This window comes from Lagenorhynchus albirostris, chromosome 16 (genome assembly GCF_949774975.1).
Source record: "Lagenorhynchus albirostris chromosome 16, mLagAlb1.1, whole genome shotgun sequence".
In the NCBI taxonomy this organism is placed as follows: Eukaryota; Metazoa; Chordata; class Mammalia; order Artiodactyla; family Delphinidae; genus Lagenorhynchus; species Lagenorhynchus albirostris.
Window position 1 is genome coordinate 66,668,803 of NC_083110.1, and position 20,192 is coordinate 66,688,994.

The window sequence follows — 20,192 nt, forward strand, 5'->3', positions numbered from 1 at the left end:
GAAAATCAAGCTGAATTTTAATTCTAAATGTGCACTTTTCTTAGGGAGAAATTCTTCGAGTACACACAAAACACTTTCTGTGATAGCTACCCCCTAGTTTGGGGGGGGTGGTGATCAAAGGGAAGGAGTTGAGGTTATCAGAACCTAGTTATTATTCTAGTAAAATAATAACTTCTATTAAAGATTCCCCACTTGGTATATTAACTATCCTTCTGAAAAGTTAGTCAGCTGCTACGTATTGTACCCATTCAAGCTTCCTGACTTTTCTCGTCTGTTGTATTAGTCATTGGGTTTCAAGTCACAGAAAGCCAACTTAAATAAAGAAAAAGAAATGTGTTGTTTCAAAAAACCAAACCATGATAAAGTCAAGTAAAACCTGTTCCAGAGTTATCTGGAACAAGAAGCTAACTAACAAAATCTATTTCATCTTTATCTGTCTTTCTATGTATCTATCTATCTATCAGCTTTGCTTCTTTGTAAATGTAGGCTTTCATTCTCAACCACTGGAAATTGGCTTGCTCCTTGTAGCTAGAGCAATGGATGCCAACAGCTTCTAGACTCACACTGTCATAACTCTACCAAGAGAGAGGAAAAGACTTTCCTGTTACTACAGGACTTTGATTAGTCTGATTGGATCCTATATGCATCCCACCCTCACCCCCCAGACCAATGTAGCCAGAGGGATTGAGCTACTAGTATTAGTCCAGCTGGAAAGAGAAGGCCATCCTTTGGCAAGTCACTGTGACCAGAGAGGCAGGGTCATAGAAGGACATAGTATCTCCCATTGACCTACTTGGTGAAGAGGAGAGCCTTGAAAGAAGTGAGGCTTATTGCCTGAGAAGAGAAGGATGTTAGGTAGACAAAAATATAAATGGTCAATAAATTAGGTTAGCACAAAACTCAGGTGCCATTTCTAAATAAATGGGCTGATTGATTTGGAATGGGAGTAGGGAAAATTTTTCTGAAAGTATCTGCTAGAACATGTCTCTCCCAGAATGAGGAATTATAGTTGAGTTATAACTTGATTGTGGTTGAGTTTGAAAAAAATCACATACAGACACTTAGCACTTCACAAATTAAAAGTAAATTCTCTTGCATCAGCTTATTTGAGCTAAAAAGAATCCAGTAGATGCTTTAAATTTCCATTTTAGACAGTTTAGACTGAGTCTCAGTAGAAACTCTTTCTTACCCAGGATCCCATAACCATGAGGTAATGGCTTTGGGGTTAGAATCAGTACTTCTGCCTTCAAATATTTCTTCCATTACACTCAACTCTTAATGAAAGCATAATTTTTTTTAAAGGATTGTAAGAACTTGTCCAGTTTTAGGAATTGTTGTTATATGTGACTTTTAAATTGTATTCATAAATCCACTATTCCCAATTTATTAAAGTCATGACTTTGCGGACTCCTCATGCCACCACTAAATCTGCTATTGTTGACACAGTTTCTTCTAAAGGCCAAAATAATTTTTGGTTTCTCTTAAAAATGTTATGGCATCTCTTAATTCAGTGCTCCATAGGATTATGTATTTCCAGATAGCCTAGAATCAGTGGCTTATAGTAGTTCCTAACCCACTAAAGAATGATATGGCCGTTTGACTGATAATGGTAATTCTCTACTCTGACCAGAAAGGAAAAAAGGTACATAAAAACAGAAGTTTTTAAATATTAAATTTATCTGTATCCTTAGCAATTCCTTGATGTTATTATTTGTTTCAGATGAGAAGAAGCAGGTGGTTGCAAATGTGGAGAAACAGCTCGAAGAAGCGAAAGAACTGGTATGTGTAGACTTGGTAACATATTTAAAACACACCCAGAGCCGTTTAATCTGATGCCTTCCTCTAAGTCTCTTTTATTCATTGTAGAAATGTGAAACATTACTGATTAGCAGTTCATGATTCAGAATTCATCAGTTTTTAGATGGAAGATAATTTAATCACTTCTTGGGATTTTATTCTTCTTAGTAAAGGTGATTCATTAAATGTCCACCTCGAATTTTTATTCCTTCATAATACTTTTCGTAATGGTTATAACTAGCTAACACTTGTTAAAGGCATCCTGGGTACTAGACACTGGGTTAAGCATATTACTTGCTTTTTAATTTTGATTTTCACCAAAAGCCTGTGAGATAGGTACTATTTTGTACCTATTTGTAAAAATTGTTAAGGATCGAGATTTTCCCCTGCTTGCTCACCAATAAGTGAGCCTGCCACAGTCTCATGGATGCTGACAGAAGACATGAGATTCCTAGGTCAGAGACCAAAGGCTTTTATTAGTCACAGCAAAAGCAGCCGCCAAAGTTGCAGCAGGCTTGCATCAGTTCCCTGAGGCCCAGTTCCCACAAGGCTGATGCATGTTTGCCTAGAAGAGTGCCTGCACATACAGCAGATTATCTTATAGGAGAGGAGCATGGAGCCTGGGGAACATACTGCTTTACAACAGCCTGTAAGTAAGCCTGCTCTTTGCCCCGAGGGACACATTGTTTCTTACCCCAACATTGTTCCCTGCCTGGGAATCAGTGGTCAGGACCTTGCATTCTTGGCATGCCCAGCAAGGCATGTAGAAGCGTGAGAGACCCGCAGAGGAGTGTCATTACCCCCATTTTGTAGATGGGGAAACTGAGGCTTAGGAAGATCGAGTAACTTATCTGAAGTCCCACACCCAGTAAGTGGTGAAGTAAGGATTTGTACTTAGACATGCTAAACCCAGAGCTCTAGCTAGCTTCTCAAATCAAGGAGCAAAAAGTATTAAAATATATTGTGTCCTAATTTTTGGTTTCAAAGCCAGGTATTGCAAGTATGATTCAATTTGTTACTGCATTGTGGTCCTAAATGAGCGTGTTGCTTTTCTAAATACTGAAGGGTACTACTTGGTGTTCTAACTGATAAACTTACAACAGTTTCCCAAAGCGTGTTTCTGTTAACTGGTGTTGCCTGTTCAAACAAGTTCGGGAAACTGTAGCTTAAACAGAATTCTCCAATTCTGGGTCTTTTTTTGGTTATTATTTTTCTATAGAACCTTCTTAGACCCTAAAGTAGGCTACGAGGCACGACAAGTCTCTAGGAAGGGACCCTAAGGGGCAGCACTTCCCAGGCTTATTTGCCTGAGTAACATTTGTTAACGGGACCATACACCCGGGGCTGCTGCTTTGCAGGGTCTGAGGAATAGGCGGCAGTAGCCTCCCATCACACCGCAGACCTTTCCTTCGTGTCTGTGAATGCAAAGGAGGCGAGTTGCAGAGCTGATGCTCCATCTTGCCTGTCTCTGCTTCTTTTCTAGCTGTCGGAATGCCTACGCTCTCCTCACCCCGTAAGATCTACTTCTCATCTCACTATCTCTGCAGGGGCAGCTTTGTTCTAACTCTTCAGCTTCTCATGTTTGCCTCTCTTTTGGAAGTTTTCTTTTTTTTTTTTTTAATCCCAAATACTTTTCTGTTTCCTTTCTCTCCTTTTTATAGTCAGCTGTTTCTCTCATGCTTCCTGGCCTTCACGTGAAAAGACTGGCCTTTTATATACCATAGCTGCCAACCAGGACACATCTTCCTTCAGGTTGGCAGGCTTTACCATAAGTGATACAACAGATCAATTCTTTGGATCTTGAGTTAACTTCTTATCTTGTTGAGTTCTCAGTAGCGGGTGTTTTTGTTTTTGTTTTGTTTTGTTTGCCATGAAAACCTGTGTTTTGGTTCATTGGTTTGCCTTCTTTTGGAGACGTTGATTTACTTGATGATGTTAGAAAGCTGGTTTCCTGATAAGCAAGATGTCACTGTACCAAGAAAAACTGAGTTATACCCCCATGGAGCTTACATGGTCATCTCCGTTTGTTACTAACGTAGAGTTTTGTCTTAGATATGTTTCTGTTTGTTTAAAATGATCAGGCAGCTGATTTACTTAATTCTGAGGACATCCTTATTAAGGATACTGATCATTATATACTGTCCTTTTGATGAGGATGCTGGGAGAAGAACTTCATTATGATTTTACTTATTAGGAGGAGTTGTATTTCTGCTGAACAGTTTGCATTAATCTCTTGGACACTGCATGTCTCATAATTACCCCTTGACATTGGTCACATGAATGTTGTGACAACGTGAAACTAGTGCATATTAGCCTTATTTCTGGTTTCATTTAAAGTGCTTGTTGTGTGTTTCCTTTTTTTCTTTCTTACCTACTTTTGGTTAGTTTTAAGTGTCCTTGTAAAACGCCTGAAACAAAAATGCAGTTAACGCTAGGATTTTCTCTTACATGTACTTTGCAGTCATTTGTCTGGATGATCCTGCTCAACCTTATTAGAACTAAGTACATAATGACGATCTCAGAGAAGTGCTCTAAGTAATTGCCTTGCTGAGTAACTAACTTATTGGTGCTTCACATTTACGTTGAGACATGTCAATAATTTAAATGGTTACTGCGTAAATCAAGGGTAATTAAAACAATCTTTTTTTTTTTTAATAAAAATTAAGGCCTGTGAATTGAAACATGGTGTTTTGGTTTATCTGAGTTCTACTGTTGTTACTCAGACTCTGACACTGGACAAGTAAGAGTTTTATTAGTGCCAAGTGTATAGTGTTCATGGAAATAATTTATTAGGATTATTTGCTTTAAAAGGCAAAATATCTGACAACATTTTCGGTTGTGAGTTTATTAGACATGGCCTGAGCCAATTTGTAGTTGTTGGTTTTTATTTTTTAATGCCAAGTATAAACTACAGTTGATACCTTGTATCATGCTTGCTGTATTTCTTCTTCATCATCAGTAATCATCACTCCTATTATTCACATTAATCTAGTGTTTACCAAGTAAGACACTGTCTTAAGCACATTATAGGAATTACCCTGTTTAATCTTCATAACTGCCCTACAAAAGACATACTGTTTTTAGAAATGGAAAGAGTAAGACCCAGAGAAGTTAAGAAGCCTGTCCAAGGTTGCATAACTAGTAAGCAGTGTAGCCTATGATGTGAACTGTGAACGCAGGCGTCTGACTTGAAAGCCTGTGTTCTTAACCATCATATTATTTCTGTATTGCCTCCCGTTAAATGCTCATGTGTTGTATGCAAAGTGTTACATCACGACAGGTTGTTATAAAGTGCCCTGCTCTGATTTCAGTGAGCTTTGTGTAATTTTACGTTACTGTATCCATTTAACTCCATATCAACATGATTAAAAAGTATAAGGCTGGAGTTCAAGATCCCATATTTGTTGCCATGGGATTTTCCTAATCAGAAAAGACTTTCCAGGAGAATTTTCACCAAATGACTAAGACTGGGCTGACATTTCATAGAATAATTGTAGAAATAACGGTTTGGTTTATCTTGGCATAGTTCTGGTGGTTTGGGGTCAGAAGACCAGACCCGGTTGGGTGGAATGATAGGATACTCCACGGATAGTCAGATCATTATCATTGAGGATGTTTGGCTTAATGCACATAGTTTTAAAAAATGCTTGACAGAGTAAACACTTTGGCACTCTTTATGTCCCTTGGCAAGCACTCAGTACCTATTTGTTGACCTTAACAAACATGGAGCACAAAAATAGTCCCAGTGTTCAATTGACCACAGGCAGTTAGCTCCCTGGGTCTGGTTCCTCAAGTTGTAAACTGAGGAATTGGAATTAAATCCTTTCAGCTCGAAATGTCTAGTCACATGAAGAGTAAGCATATGGTTTAAGTCATGTTTTTCTCTCACCCTTCCAGTTGGAACAGATGGATTTGGAAGTCCGAGAGATACCTCCCCAAAGTCGAGGGATGTACAGCAACAGGATGAGAAGCTACAAGCAAGAAATGGGAAAACTTGAGACAGATTTTGTGAGTCAGATTGCACCCTTTGTTGTACTTACTGGTTTTCATGTCGTTTTTATTGTTGCCCCCACACGCCTCAGTCAGCATTAAGTGCACCGTCTTTGGGAGCTTGTGCCAAAGACTTGGGGATCTAAAAATGCTTGTAGAGCTGGCTAATGATGGACTTGAAGGTATGTTGGATTCCTGACTCACAAAATAGATCCAAATCATGTGGGTTTTTGAGTTTAGATAGTATTTATTGGTATTTAGCATTTATTAGGATTTTGAAATCCAATTTTGGGCCTTTTCAGAGTTTGCGGTCTTTAAACTGCCGTGTTCATGGATGGACTTCAGGGGCTCGTGAATGTCCTGAAATTATATCAGTATTTTTAGATGTGTGTTTCTCTGTGTAATTTTTTCTGGGATAGGCTTCATAGCCTTTATTATTCGAGTCTTAAAAAGATACATTTAGGGCTTCCCTGGTGGCACAGTGGTTGAGAGTCCACCTGCCGATGCAGGGGTCATGGGTTCGTGCCCCGGTCCGGGAAGATCCCACATGCCGCGGAGCAGCTGGGCCCGTGAGCCATGGCCGCTGAGCCTGCACGTCCAGAGCCTGTGCTCCGCAACGGGAGAGGCCACAACAGTGAGAGGCCCGCGTACCGCAAAAAAAAAAAAAAAGAATTACATTCCTGAAGAATAGAGTCCTTTAGGTATCATGTATTTGGATAAGCATTTCTCAGATATATTTTCTATTATAAAGAAAAATGGAAACAGCAGCTAGGAGCTAAACATTAGTCTCCAGGTTTTCATTAAAAAATTCATGTGTTCATCTATTTGCTGCCGCAGCTGTCTTCTGCTGTGTCAGGAAACGTCCTTCACCACCACCACCACCACCTTCTGTTGTATGGGACTCACAGTTTATAAAGTGCTTTAACACGCATTATTCATTTCACTGTAGGAAGGGTAGACAGAGCAGATGCGGATTACTATCCCCATTTTACATGTGAGAGAACCAAGAGGTCCAGCTTGATTATGGATTTCATTCAACAAGTCCTTCTTGAGCCCTATAATGTATCAGGCAGTGTCCTAGGTGCTGGAAAAGAGCGGTGACTAAGAGAGAGAAAGTTCTTGCTCTCGTGGAATTTATATTCTAATGGGGAAGACAAGAAACAAGTGAATACATCTATCGTAATTTCAGGTAGTGATAAATGCTATAAAGAAGATGAGTAAATGGACAGACAGTGACCAGCAGGGTGGTGTGGCTGTTTGCTAGGGTGTTCTCTGTGCCCATTTTGCTAGGATGTTTGTTCTCTGTGCCCAAGTGGGAGAGAGGGGTGCCTGTGGTTACAGAAGGGGGGGCAGAGGAAAGACCTCTAAGGGCATTGCAGGCATGGTGAAGACCTTGGCCTCTACTCTCGCTTGATGAGAAGCAATTGTAGGGTGTTGAGCAGTGAGTGGTCCTTTGCTTCTTGTTTCACAGCTTTGTCCACTTTACCTTACTTTATCACGTGAGGCATTCGAATAGAATGTAGGAAATATTTATGTAATTCTCTTTTGATTCTTATTGTCTTTTTATATATAATTCTGTTGTCTTTTAATGGAATGAAGAATATCTTCTTAAAGATATTTGATAATTTCTTATAATCATATACCATACCTCAAAGTATTGAATCCCAGGAAAAAATAGTAGAGATTGGTCCTTCAATCTTCAATTGGTCCTTCAATTGCAATGTTTATTGCAAATGAAGAAGTTCTCTTATTCCCTTTGTAATATTAAGACTTTGGGGGAACATCTATGCCAATGGGGAAAGGTAGAGGACAACTCAGTACTTTTTTCTTCAACCCCATTGTCTGCTTGCTTTCTTTTCTTGGCCCCTCTTCCTCCTCCTCTGCCTGTCCCTCAGATGCCTGGTTTCTTCGGACTTCTTCTCCACTTAGCCCACTGTCCTACTCCTCGTGTTATCATCCGCTCCTGTGGCTTCAATACCACAGCTATAATTCTCTTGCATTTCTCACTCAGAACTCCCTACAGCTCTAAATTCATATTTCTTACTGCTTACTGGGCACTGCTACCCCAGAGTCCTTTAAACACAAACACTTAAACTTGACAAGTACTAGTCACTTCAGAGTGATGTTTTAATTTTTCCCTCTTCATCCTCTTGTGCATCCAGTTGGTCACTGAGAGGTAACAATCCTGTCACTTAAATGGCTCCTGCTTTCATCTGCACTACTCGAAGCCTTCATGTTTCTCAGTCTGGATGATTGTAGTAGCCTTGCCTCCTTCCATTCTTCTCCCAACCTAAACCACCCTCCACTCCACTCTGGAAATACCTTTCTAGCACACTGATCTGAATATGTCACACTGTTCCACAAAATCCTAGAGTTCTATTGCCTGCTGAATTGTTAAAAGCCTAGAATTTGTTGGTTTCCTTTGGAGTAGTGCATCTCAATCTTTTTTTCATTGGCACTCCACTAAGGAACTTTTTTAGACTTTTTTTTCCTAATTGCTCCTCTCTTCCCCAGGAAATTTTAGTACCATGAATATACTGTGTGTCTGTACATCTGTTCATGTTCTGTGGCCCTTTGGAGGGCCATGCATCTTTGTAATATTTAAGATTCTTCATCCTCCCAAGAACCAGTTCTTGCCTCTGGGCAAGTCACCTCTGTTGACAGTGCCTGTTTTAGAGAATGTTGGCCTTTATTTGGACAAGCAGATAATTTACTAACAGATCCTTTCAAGGCTTATTGTTAACTTTGTTAGGACGTGTCTAGAGTAGCCTGCCTTTTGAGGTTTGTCTTTCTTGGATTCCATTTGAATGACTGGAACGTTCAGTGAATATTCCACCCTCTGTTTGGTCAGAATTCTATCTTCCTGCTTTGGGTGACCTCCAGAATCTCCATTCCACCCATGGCTCCCCAATAAATGTCCTCTGTTACACCTCTTACCTCTACATACGCAAGTTCATTTTCAGCCAAAGACTTAACAGGACCCCTTTATAGATTTCTGGAGCTCCTTCTCTCCATTACTCTGCTAAGTTTCATCCATCTCGGCAGTCCCCACCTGCAGTATCTACCTCCTAAGCTTAGAGACATGTTAGGCTCCATTTGGGCTCCACCCCCCGTGCTGGAATCTGATCAGTGCCTACGGCTGAGAGCCATGGTGATTGTAGGGTTCATTTCAAGTGTTCTCTCCTCACAGGATTTCAGTCCTACACTGCCTATTGTCCAGTTTTTTAAAACGATTGCTTCACACATTTTGTCCATTGTTATAGTTGTTTAGAGAGGGAGGGTTGGTCTTGTATCAGTTACTTTGTCATTACTGGCATGAAAGTTCAGTAGAGTTTAATGTTTATTAATCCTTAGTGGATAATTGTGTACATCTGAGAATGAAAAAAGAATAATAGTCTGCTCTTTACAATGACCTATCATAGAATTTAATCTGTAGCTGAATAAATACATACTTATAAGATTTTAAAATATGGGTTATAATTTGCAGTCATAGTTGTGGGAAGGTAAGGGAAATCAGCAGACACCGCTATGTTCCCTTTTACACTCTTGCTACCCCTGATGATTCTGTTCACTTGCCTAATTCCATTTTTCTTGATTTTTGGCCTTATAGCCTCATATTGTTCATTTTGGATTCTTACAGTCTCAGAGTAATAGGAATATTAGGTCCAGAGAAGTTCAAATCCAGTCACATTTTTGAGATGAGGAAATGGAGGAACAGGGGGACCAAATGTCTTACCTTAAAGTCACACTGCTGTTTAGAGCAAGGACCAGAATCAAATAACTTAAACACACATTCTGATGTTCTCTCCATGATCCTTTGCAACTCCCTACCCTCAACTTCACATTTTCATAAAAATCAATTTAATAGCTCCTTTGTATGTTTGAAAACAATGTAAAAATTAGAATTCATGTATTTAAGCCATTCTTGTAATTTCTTCCTTCAGTATTGGTATGAGGTTAGCTAGGGCATGGTCATGTCCAGGAAAATGAACCAGCTAAAAGGAGGAAAAATGTAGTTGAGGATTTTTTCAAGTTTAAGATTATTGTTTGCTTCTTAAGAAAATAAAATCAAGCAAACAAAAACCCCTAAACTTGTACAAACAACAACAAAAAACAAACGTTGTATAAAGTATTTGATCAAGTCTCAGTAAGTAGAAAAAGAAAGGGACAAATAAGTGATGTACCAGGATAAGATTCCCTAAGTCATGAGGACGTGGTGTGTTGAATGATGAATGTCTTTTGCATCTGATGTTGTAATACTATGATGCTTGCGCCATCTTGTGGCTGATTTGTATAGTTGCATATTTCTTTTTTTTTTTTTTTTTTTTTTGGTAACAAAGCTGAACTTCCTTTAAGATGTATACACAGACTACAGGACTTAGGGTGGAGGATTAGCAGTAGAGCTTTTTAGCCCCAGTCTCAAGTTTACTTCTATCCCAGGTCAGTGGTGCCCGAATGCTGTCCTTTTCCTGTTTGGCAGGCTATGTGATGTGATTGTTAGACCAGCTCCTAGTGCAGAGCTGTCTACATCAGAGAATGGCACTTCTGTTGACAGTCTCAGCAGTGAGGCTGAATGGTCCTGGAAACCCAACTTCCTGCGGACTGTCGGAGTTGGTCCCTTAGGTCAGGGCTCAAAGGATGTTGTGGAACAGCTTGAAGCTTTCACTGCTGCTACCTACACTCGCTCTTTTAACAGGTGAATGGACAACTTGAGTATCCAAGTTTATGACTGAAGCCAGTAGCTGTATTCTATTTTTTTAAGTCTAAGATAGACTAAGGAAGCATAAATGAGAGCGATGAACCCTTTTAAATTATGACTTTTGTTGGAAGGTCAAAAACTTGATGCTTCTGTGTATCTTTCCTGTTCTTGTGACTTCTTGAGATATTTTACTTCTGTTCTGTGGAAGCTGTAGAAAACCATGAAAGCATGTTTTAGAAATTTGGATCATGTCAGTGGTAATATGTTGTAATTATGACATCAGCTGTCCCTCTTGCAGGAGCATAAGTACATTCTAGAAAGAAATAAGAAAGCCAGACTGGACAGAATCATTCCAGCAAAATCTTCCTCCACTCTGTGCACTTAATTAATATGATTTCCATTAAAAAATTACATTTGTCGTTGGATTCTCTGTAAAAATAATACCTGCTCACTATAGAATATTCTGGAAATAAATAAGAGTAGAAAGAAAATCACCTTAGCCCTATTACCTCAAAGGATTCATATTTTACATTTTTATTTATTTCCTTCTAATCTTCCCTTCCCCCTCTTTTGTATAATTTGTTGTTTTATTTTGCATAATAATGGTGCTACTCGATCCACATTTACAAGGTTCTAACATTGGTACTTTCCATTTCTATAAATTCTTAATCATTTTAATGGCTGCATAATATTTCAATCAGTGATATTAGTTCATCTTTTGTTGAATCCTAATGTATTTCCATTTATCCCCTCCATAATTTATTGTGCTGCAATGAACATATTAAAACGGGATTATTTCATCAGGGTCATTTCTCAGAAGACAGATTATCACATCAAAGGTTATCAACAATATTATAGCTCTAATTAAAATATTCCTTGGAGATATGTTTTTACTGTGATTTATCAGATCATCTTTGTTGTTCTTTCTATGATCTTCTCTGTATCAAAATGTTAAGTAAGAGCTAAAAATCATAGGCAGACCAGAGGTAAGTACTTTATGTACATCACTCTTTTAACCCATAATTATATGAAAAAGATACTGTCATGATCTGTCATTATGGGAGATTTCACAATTCTAGAATTAAATACAACTGAGATTTCTTTTTCTAAGATACTTTTCCAGGGAAGATATATTCATGTTGGTAAGGCTAGTAGATATACATGGCTCTCATATCTGGTCTAAAACTGATCTCATTTTACATTCTCAAAATTTCGTAATCAGAAACTGAAGAATATGTTAGTTATCTGGATATGACTATGTCCCCTTTAAGGGAGAAAGTAATACTGTACATGTACATACATGATTTTACTTGTTTGCAGTTATTTTCTGAGAATGTTGTTTCCTAAGGCCTCGATAGGTGAAATTGTTAGAAAATCATCATGCAGTTGGCCTTCTTTGTTTGTAGGATTCTCATTCCAGGCTTTGACCTTGGTAAATCTTCTACTCACAGAGCCCAGTAATTTCAAAGGCTGACACAGGAAATGGATTCAAAGTCTGTTATCAGCTGTAGTGATGCCTTCTGGGGCTGATCTGTGCTTTCGTGTCACCCTGGTCTCCTAATTCAGGATGCTGTTAAAGGTTCATGTTCTTGACCCTTCTCCCCACCATGTATTCTTGAATGGAACAGTAGTATGTATTAAATATTTTATCATTGGTCTTATGTACTGAATTTGATGTTGGCCTTAATAGATCTTCTTCCCTTTGGAAACTCTGACACTTTCTTCCAAAGTGACTGCTTTTATGATGACTGCTTTGGGCTTCAGACCATTGTCTTTACCTCCTGTAGAGCTTTGTGACCTGCAAAAATAACTTTCATGTCCACTGTAGTTACTGGCAAAGTTGAAGTGTATACTGGTATGGATATATCTCTGTGTGTGCACTCACACATTCTTGTGTGTGTACATTTTTTTTAATTGGTGTCAGATTCCTGATAAGATATTACAATTTTATTGGAAGATTTTTTTCTGTCTATTGATACTAATTTTTTTAATCATTGGAATTAAAGTTTTAGTGTCATTTTATGGTAGAAGGAGCAAATTTTTGTTATGACTTTATGTTATTTCTATGGCTTGAGTTTTCTAAGCAGATGAAGTGTATGTTTTCTGGAAGCGGTGCTAAATTGCTTTAAAACAAACAAACAAAAAAGAATTATAAAGCTTATTGGTTTTAATGTAGTTGTGTCTGCTTATAATCCTTCTTAAATGACTTAACAAATTATTATCAACTTTTCTGTTTGTTTGTTTTGCCTAGCCACTTTGATCTTACCTAGGAAATAAAGAGGAAAGATAAAAACAGGTAAGATTTTTGAAAGATTTAACTATAAACTGGTGATAAATTTGGCTTCATTGTTAGTCACTAGATGGCACTGTTTATTTGCAGAGCGCCAGTTTTTAAAAAAGAACTGGTAGTAACTGAAATTACTGCTTCATGAATAAAATATTTCTGATGGGATTTGCATTTCTATATTGGCTGAAGACACTGTTGAATGTTTTATTAACCAGCCCAATGCAACTGTCAGCCTATTAAAGAGATCCAGTGGTCCCTGTTTAGATAAATAAACGAAATAAATCCAATTCGTCAAATTGTGTTCTTGGCTGTTTATTTTCCATTCTTTTGATGTACAGTTTATTTTAAGTTAAAGCCACATTGGTTTAAAAATTAACGGGAAAATGTTATTTGGTGTTTGGAACATGAAGAAACTAATTGCCATAGTCAAAAAGCCAACCCTGTTTTAATGTAAAATTGTTTGCTCATGAATAGGAAACTTTTTACTGGCTGCTTGTAAACTGTCCCATGCTCAAAAATAGTCTGATATTCTGCAAATACATGGTCAGAGACTGTTATCAAGATTTGCGGCACCCCTGTTGAATTTCCCTGGGAAAAGTACTATGTAGTTTAAAAGATAAGCCTTTTACTTGTTTTATTTTGCCTTCGGGCCATGCTCTTTTTTCACGTAGGGTATACTAGTCCTTGGAAAGAAAAGTAGCTAATTGATTTTTAAATAAAATGTCTTTTATCAAAGCACTTGCCAGGCACTTCCTGGTAAATGCCAAACTTTAAAGTGGGTGACAGTGATGCTGTGATGTTGCTAGGGCAACCGAAGGCCTCAAGACCGTAGCACAGATGCCTGCACGTTCACTGCCCTCTTAAAACTTATGTTCTAGGAATCTTGAAACTCAAAATTGAACTATTTTAATACCACTGACTTAGCTAGAGATTTCATACTTAGGCCCTAGGGTTAAAACATATTAGAATAAAGCATGTCAGTTTTGTGCTTTGCTTTGCTGAAGTAAGTGAGCAACTGGGAATGACACATCATGGTTCTGACTTTGCCTTCTCATTTCTTTCTTTCATGAATCTTCCATTGCTCTTTATGCCATTCTTATTGTCTTTCATCCAGTTCCACATTTGTGAGGTTCAGAACAAAACTTAAAATGGATTAGGCACTTTTGACTTAGCTCATAGCTTTTAGGAGCATTGAGCTGCTTGTGATGAAGAAGGAGCCCGATCAGGTCTCTAGGGTGAAGGTTTTTCAGCTGTGTAGTAGTGGTTGAAGAGTTTTGCTGTGTCAACTAGTTTAAGCTTTCCTGTACAAGAAGTTAAAATGGGGCTAGAATAGATTTTGCCAGAGACTTTTCTCTTGATTTCAGGTCCTTGGAAACCTACCAGGACATGGACCATGCACACAGATAGCCTCTTTCTGGCTTGTTTTGTTTAACTTTCTGTCCTTTAGTTCTCCCAAATGGAAAATTCATATTTAAGAATAAAACCAAGAACATATGTGGAGTCAAATTCGTCTTCTGGCTTTTCTTTTAAGAAGTTCATCAGATCATGGATTAAAAGCCTTTGCTGGAAATGCCTCTGAAATAAGAGCTTAAGTGTGGCCACATTGGGAAACATCGAGAAATGGGACTTCATCCTCATCACACTTTATTAGTTCTTGAGGCGCCTCGTGCCTTTGCAAATTCACAAAAGCTTCTGTAGGTCAAGCTCCATCACAGAAGATTCTGAGGAGACTTACCGATTTTCTCCATTTGGTTCTGTTAAGTATTGTTTAAAACAAGTTATCACTGTCTTGGACTTGGAAATCTACTGTGAAAATGGTGATTTCTGTTATTGGTTATAAAGAATTTGACTTGCAATTGCATTCTTAAAATGGAGAAAGACTGTTAGATTTTATGGTTTGGAAAGTCACACTGCATGGTATTGGTCTTGGTGTGAAATGTTTAATTACAGAAATGAAATGAGTTTCTTAAAGAGTGTATTCTGTACTTTAAAACAAGGGTGCCCTCTGTTAATCTTGTCTGAGTTTTTTTTTACCTGACATCCTTTGACTTTCCTACTGAAACATTGCCACTTTGCATATTAAATGACTGACATTTTTTGTTTCATTGCTTTCTTATTTTGATTTTTTATGTAAACCTAGTCTACAAATAAATTTCAACTGAAGTAAGACTAGGGTTGTCTTATTTATGGTGATATGTAATTTTTTTTTTTTTTTTTTTGCGGTACGCGGGCCTCCCACTGTTGTGGCCTCTCCCGTTGCGGAGCACAGGCTCCGGACGCACAGGCCCAGCGGCCATGGCTCACAGGCCTAGCCACTCTGCGGCATGTGGGATCTTCCCGGACCGGGGCACAAACCCATGTCCCCTGCATCAGCAGGCAGACTCTCAACCACTGCGCCACCAGGGAAACCTGCAATATGTAATTTTTATGGTGAAGCTTAGAAAGGAGAAAACAATCTCCATTGTTAGAACCTTGCAGATTTCTTTTTAGCTTCAATGAAGTTTAAATTTTTCTACTTTTTTTTAAAGAACGTGGTTCCGCGCTACCCATTTCAAATGCTGTCTGATCCAGGGTCCTTATTTGATGGCTTTATTTACCCTTAAAAAAATATCATACAGGGCTTCCCTGGTGGCGCAGTGGTTGAGAGTCTGCCTGCCGATGCAGGGGACACGGGTTCGTGCCCCAGTCCAGGAAGATCCCACATGCCGCGGAGCGGCTGGGCCCGTGAGCCATGGCCGCTGAGCCTGCACGTCCGGAGCCTGTGCTCCGCAACGGGAGAGGCCACAACAGTGAGAGACCCGCATACCGCAAAAAAAAAAAATCATGCATGTATTATTAGACATTGGTTAGAAATGGTCTATCTCATATTTTTCTAAAATTGTATGAAGCTAAATTTGGTCATGGACCACTTTATCAAGAGAGGAAGTGTGAAATAGTGAGAAAAGCCCAAGGAATGTAGACCCGAGACCTCAGACGTGGCATGTTCCTTCTGGGCTTCAGTTTCTGGATCTGCAAATTTGGATCGTCTTATCAATTCTGCCTACCTAATGGGGAAATATGAGGGCCAAATAAGATCATAAATGTATAAATACTTTGAGAACTGCCCTGATTTATAGTCGGTGGCTTTGCTGTGCACAAGTAGTAATCCTAGAATTAAAGAGTTTAGAGGTTAAAGTATCTCCAAGTCAGAATATCCCCTCAGTGTCCTAAACCTGCCTTCTCAGTGCTTTAAGGCGAACTGCAGGCGCTTGCACAAAGGATTGAAGCATGAAATCTTCCATCTTATTCTCAGATATGACCTTCTGCGTTGGATTGCTTTTATATTCTAGCACATTTTATTTTGTAAAAGATGTCTTAGAAATTAATCTATGCAAGCAAGTTTCTCCTTGACCTTGTGGTAATAGTCAGAATTAAACATAGAACAATTATGATACTCTATATTGTTTTATATCATTTTATTATATGTATCATATTACTAATTAGAGTTATTTGTACTGAGTTTTTCATCTAGAGTTCAAAATACATGTTGAATTATTTACTTTGAATTTGCTTCCCATCCCTTCCCTAATTTCTAATAACTGACATTTCCCAGAAACTATTAGAAGTCACTGTCTTTGCATTGTTATGGCACTGGCCTAACATACCAGTATTGAGAAGGAGAAGGGGGAAGATTCTGTAGTATCTGTTAAATATTGTCATTAATATCAACAAAGAACTTACTTTAGCATACCTAAAGACAACAGCCAAATAGCTTTATAATTAAAAAGTTTCAAATATTGCTATACACTGAGAATTTGGTTTATAATATGCCCCAAATATACAAGGCAGTGTAATACACAGCTAGAAATTATATGGTGGAAGCTGAAATGATTTAAATCAAATTCTCACTAATAAAAACAAATACTATTAAAATTAATTTCAAACTAAAGAACAAACAAGGAAGCTGTGGAAGAGAACTTTCAAGCTGCTGTTCTTTCTATTCACTTCATTCTTTTTAATTTTAGTGGTTTTCAATAGTTTGTTGTTGTTTTGGTATAGATTACTAAAAACAACTTACATATATTTAGTACTTATCATGCATCAAGCATTGTGCAAGAGAGCAACAGATGAATAAGACATACTCTTCAAGGGGCTCATAGTCAATAATTGTCTTACTCAGGTAAGTGAAATGATGGAGATTCTGATGGGAGAGTATGTGAAAGGGCACACTTTCAGGGAGGAACATCCAACCCAGGTGTTTGTGTAGGAATGAAGTGGGGTTGTGAGGGAAAGCAGCCAGTAGGAAGGAATACCCACACTGAGACTTGAAGGGTGAGGGAATTTGAGAGAAGCAGGGTCTCCTCACGTTGAAAGAATAACATAAACAAAGTGGGGAGCAGAGGAGGGTAGTATCGTGGAAGGGAGGAAGGGGAGGCCTAGAGTGTTTGATATCCTTCAGGTTTAACATGTGGGACTAGAGTCTTAGTTCCCCAACTTTGCTACACGTTAGAATCACCTGGGGGTCTTTAAGGACTCCTCCGCCTAGCGTCCACTCCCAGACGTTGTGATTTAATTGGTCTGGGCTGCGAATTGGGCATCAGCCCTTGATGAGCCTGAGAGCTCAGTGAAGCCTTGCCGGTAAAGTTGAGGAGCTTGGCCTTTATCTCCTTTGTGATTAGAAGTGATTGAAAGATTACACATGCTGGGTAATGTGCTTGCTTTATATTTAATGAAGCATTTAAAACAATGAAGCTCTTTCTTTCATTTAAGTTGCAGTGCCATTTAACTTGCTTTCATTCTTTTTCTCCCAAATCTTCAATGCTATTCTTTTAAAAACTTTTTTTTTTAACTTGGCAAAAGCCAGTATTTTACAGTGACAGTTACCCACATGTCTTTTGCATTAAATGACTTTAAAAATTAATTTCTTTTTGGTTTAAAGTTAGGTACCATGATAGCCATTATTTGGGGGAAACAGGTGCCCTAGGATGAATAATTTTTCTCCCTAGGTGGCAAAACAAATATTTTAAATTCTCACTTGAGCCTAGAAAAAAAAAAAAAACCCTCAGCCTTTAATTTCATACTACTAAATAGATTGTGCCTTTGACCTCTGACCTGAGGTCAATGCCAATAGAACATCTTCATGTGAATTTTTTGTTTATAAATATGCATTTTGCTTTGGAAACAGGTATATTAATTCCTTTGTAAGAACAGAAATATGATTATAGAAATTATATATATATATGTTGTTTCCAGATTTAGTAGGAAAAAACTATGTATATATATTTTTTTCCTTCCCCCTGTGATGTCCTGCAAGACTGATAGTAACTTAATTTTGTAAAAGAATTGTCAAGAAATTGCTAGTAATCTCTAATCAGAGAAAAAGAAGTGTGGATGTGGCAGATAAATAGGATTCTGTTATGGCCAACATCTTCATTGATCTTAGCAGAATTGCTCTTTGCCTCCCCTGTGTCTGTATTTTCTCTTGGCAGTAAGCCGAGTGAATTTGGAATAGAAAGAAAGAGAGGAAATCTACTTGGTGCTAAATGATGATAGCTGTGCATCGGTGTGTGGAAAATAACTTACAACTTGATAGTAGAATTACTAGAGGATTTCTCTTGTTTAGGGAGAAAATTGAAGTTCTTTTTGTGGCCAGGTTGGAGAACTTCTAATTTAATATAACCCATAGTTTATGATATCAATTTAAATCTTATGATCATCATATCAAATGGTATTTTAATTATGAAATAACTTTTAAACTATTTCTGAACTGCAGTCAAAAAGGACTCAGATTAGAAAAAAAAAATACTATCCTGAGCCTTAATTGCTTTTTTTTTTGTTTTTTGGCCACACTGTGCGGCATGTGGGACCTTAGTTCCCTGAGTAGGGGTTGACCCAGTGCCCCCTGCAGTGGAAGCACAGTCTTAACCACTGGTCTGCCAGGGAAGTCCCTTTAGTTACTACTTTAAAATCTATTCTGTTTCTTAAAATAAAATAGTTATGTTCTCAGGTTTTCTTTAAACATAGTGAATGGATTGAAGAGTCTTGGTTTATGGTTATATTGTTTTGCTATAGACTCTGCAGTCAGAGAAATTATCATCATGAAAGTATATAATTTCAAGATGTTATCATTATAAGATTCACAAACTTACATCTTTATAGCTGACTGTTACCCACTCAGGTAGATTCTAAAGCAATAATGCTTCTATGTGTTTGGAAATATAGATTTGGGGTGAGATTTTTGTCAGTGCATTTTATAGCTGAGAGGGCTTTCTATTGTCCTAGTCTGTTCAGGGACTGTCAAAGTAGCAAAATTATGTTTTCTAATTCAAACGGAATGTGGCCATAGATGGCACTGTGGCTCGCACTGATAGTTAACATATACCATATTGTGGCATTTTCTGAGAGAAATTTCTGAGACCAAAATCATCTACAACAGTCCCTTTGTAATAAAAGTTTACATTTCACTCCAAAGAGGAATGATTTTAAACCCGCAGAACTAGAAATACTAACTATATTTTTAACGTTAGTAAATAGATCATGAGCAGGTGTATTTCTTGAGCCCTCAGAAATGTTTTTCAATATGGAGTCTCTTAATACTATCTCCGCAAAATGTTTTTACATAGGTATAGCGCCTAGAGAATGCCAGTTAAAGTACGCCCGTGACTCTCATTCTCATCTCCCAGAAAGCATTATTGAAACCTTGCCATTAAATCAAGGCATTTTGTCTTTTGAATTCTGTCATGGCTGGGGCTAAACAACTGTCACTGGCAAGTGACAAGAGGCATAGACAGCAGGGAAAAGGAAAAGAGAGAAAGTAGGAGCAGGGGAAAATAAAAGTATAAGAGAGAGGGAGGGAAAATACCAGGTATGTACCAGAAGGGTGAGGAGCTGGCAGGCAGCAACTGCCTCTGGTGCCAGTTCGTTGAGACTCACGCAGTGATGTGCTCACCCCTGCTATATCCTGATACTTTTAATGTCTTTTTGGAATCGAGGTAGTACCAAGAAATATCTCAACGTACAAACTGATGTCATTAGGTTCACATTTGCCTAAAGAATTTTTCAATCCTCCAATTAAAAAAAAAATCCATAAATATTTACAAATTTATGGGTTTTTTGTTTTGGTTTGGGTTTTTTTGCTAATTAGTCCTCCCTCAGGTAGATTCTAGGGAAATAAACGTTCCATATGTCTGGAAATATAGATTTGCATGCAAATCTATCACATGCAAATAGAAGACTTCACACATGAAGGAATATTAAGTCAATTGTATTTTTGTACTCCATGTCATAAACTTGGGGATCTGATGCATTTCTACCTTGATGTTGATATTTTAGTAAAGTCAGGATGCTTGCTTTTGGGGACAGAAAAGATATGATCTTTCTTTTCACTGAATGCTAGTGGTAATGGGTAGTTTTCCTCTTTGGTCTAGAGCAGAGTTTCTC

The 20,192-nt window shown here is 38.1% G+C and overlaps 1 protein-coding gene across 15 annotated transcripts in view; it reads left to right on the forward strand.

Annotated features, from left to right (window-relative positions):
- Positions 1-20,192, forward strand: part of VTI1A (vesicle transport through interaction with t-SNAREs 1A) — a 368,132-nt gene that overhangs the window by 7,336 nt on the left and 340,604 nt on the right. For all 15 annotated transcript variants that reach the window (XR_009536001.1, XR_009535998.1, XR_009536000.1 and 12 more), the window contains exons 2-3: positions 1,721-1,779; positions 5,695-5,805. Coding sequence is in view for 11 of the 15 variants with exons in the window: in XM_060125936.1 (XP_059981919.1) it covers positions 1,721-1,779; positions 5,695-5,805 (170 nt within the window). In the remaining 4 variants the exon portion in view is untranslated. The remainder of the gene's footprint in view (positions 1-1,720; positions 1,780-5,694; positions 5,806-20,192) is intronic.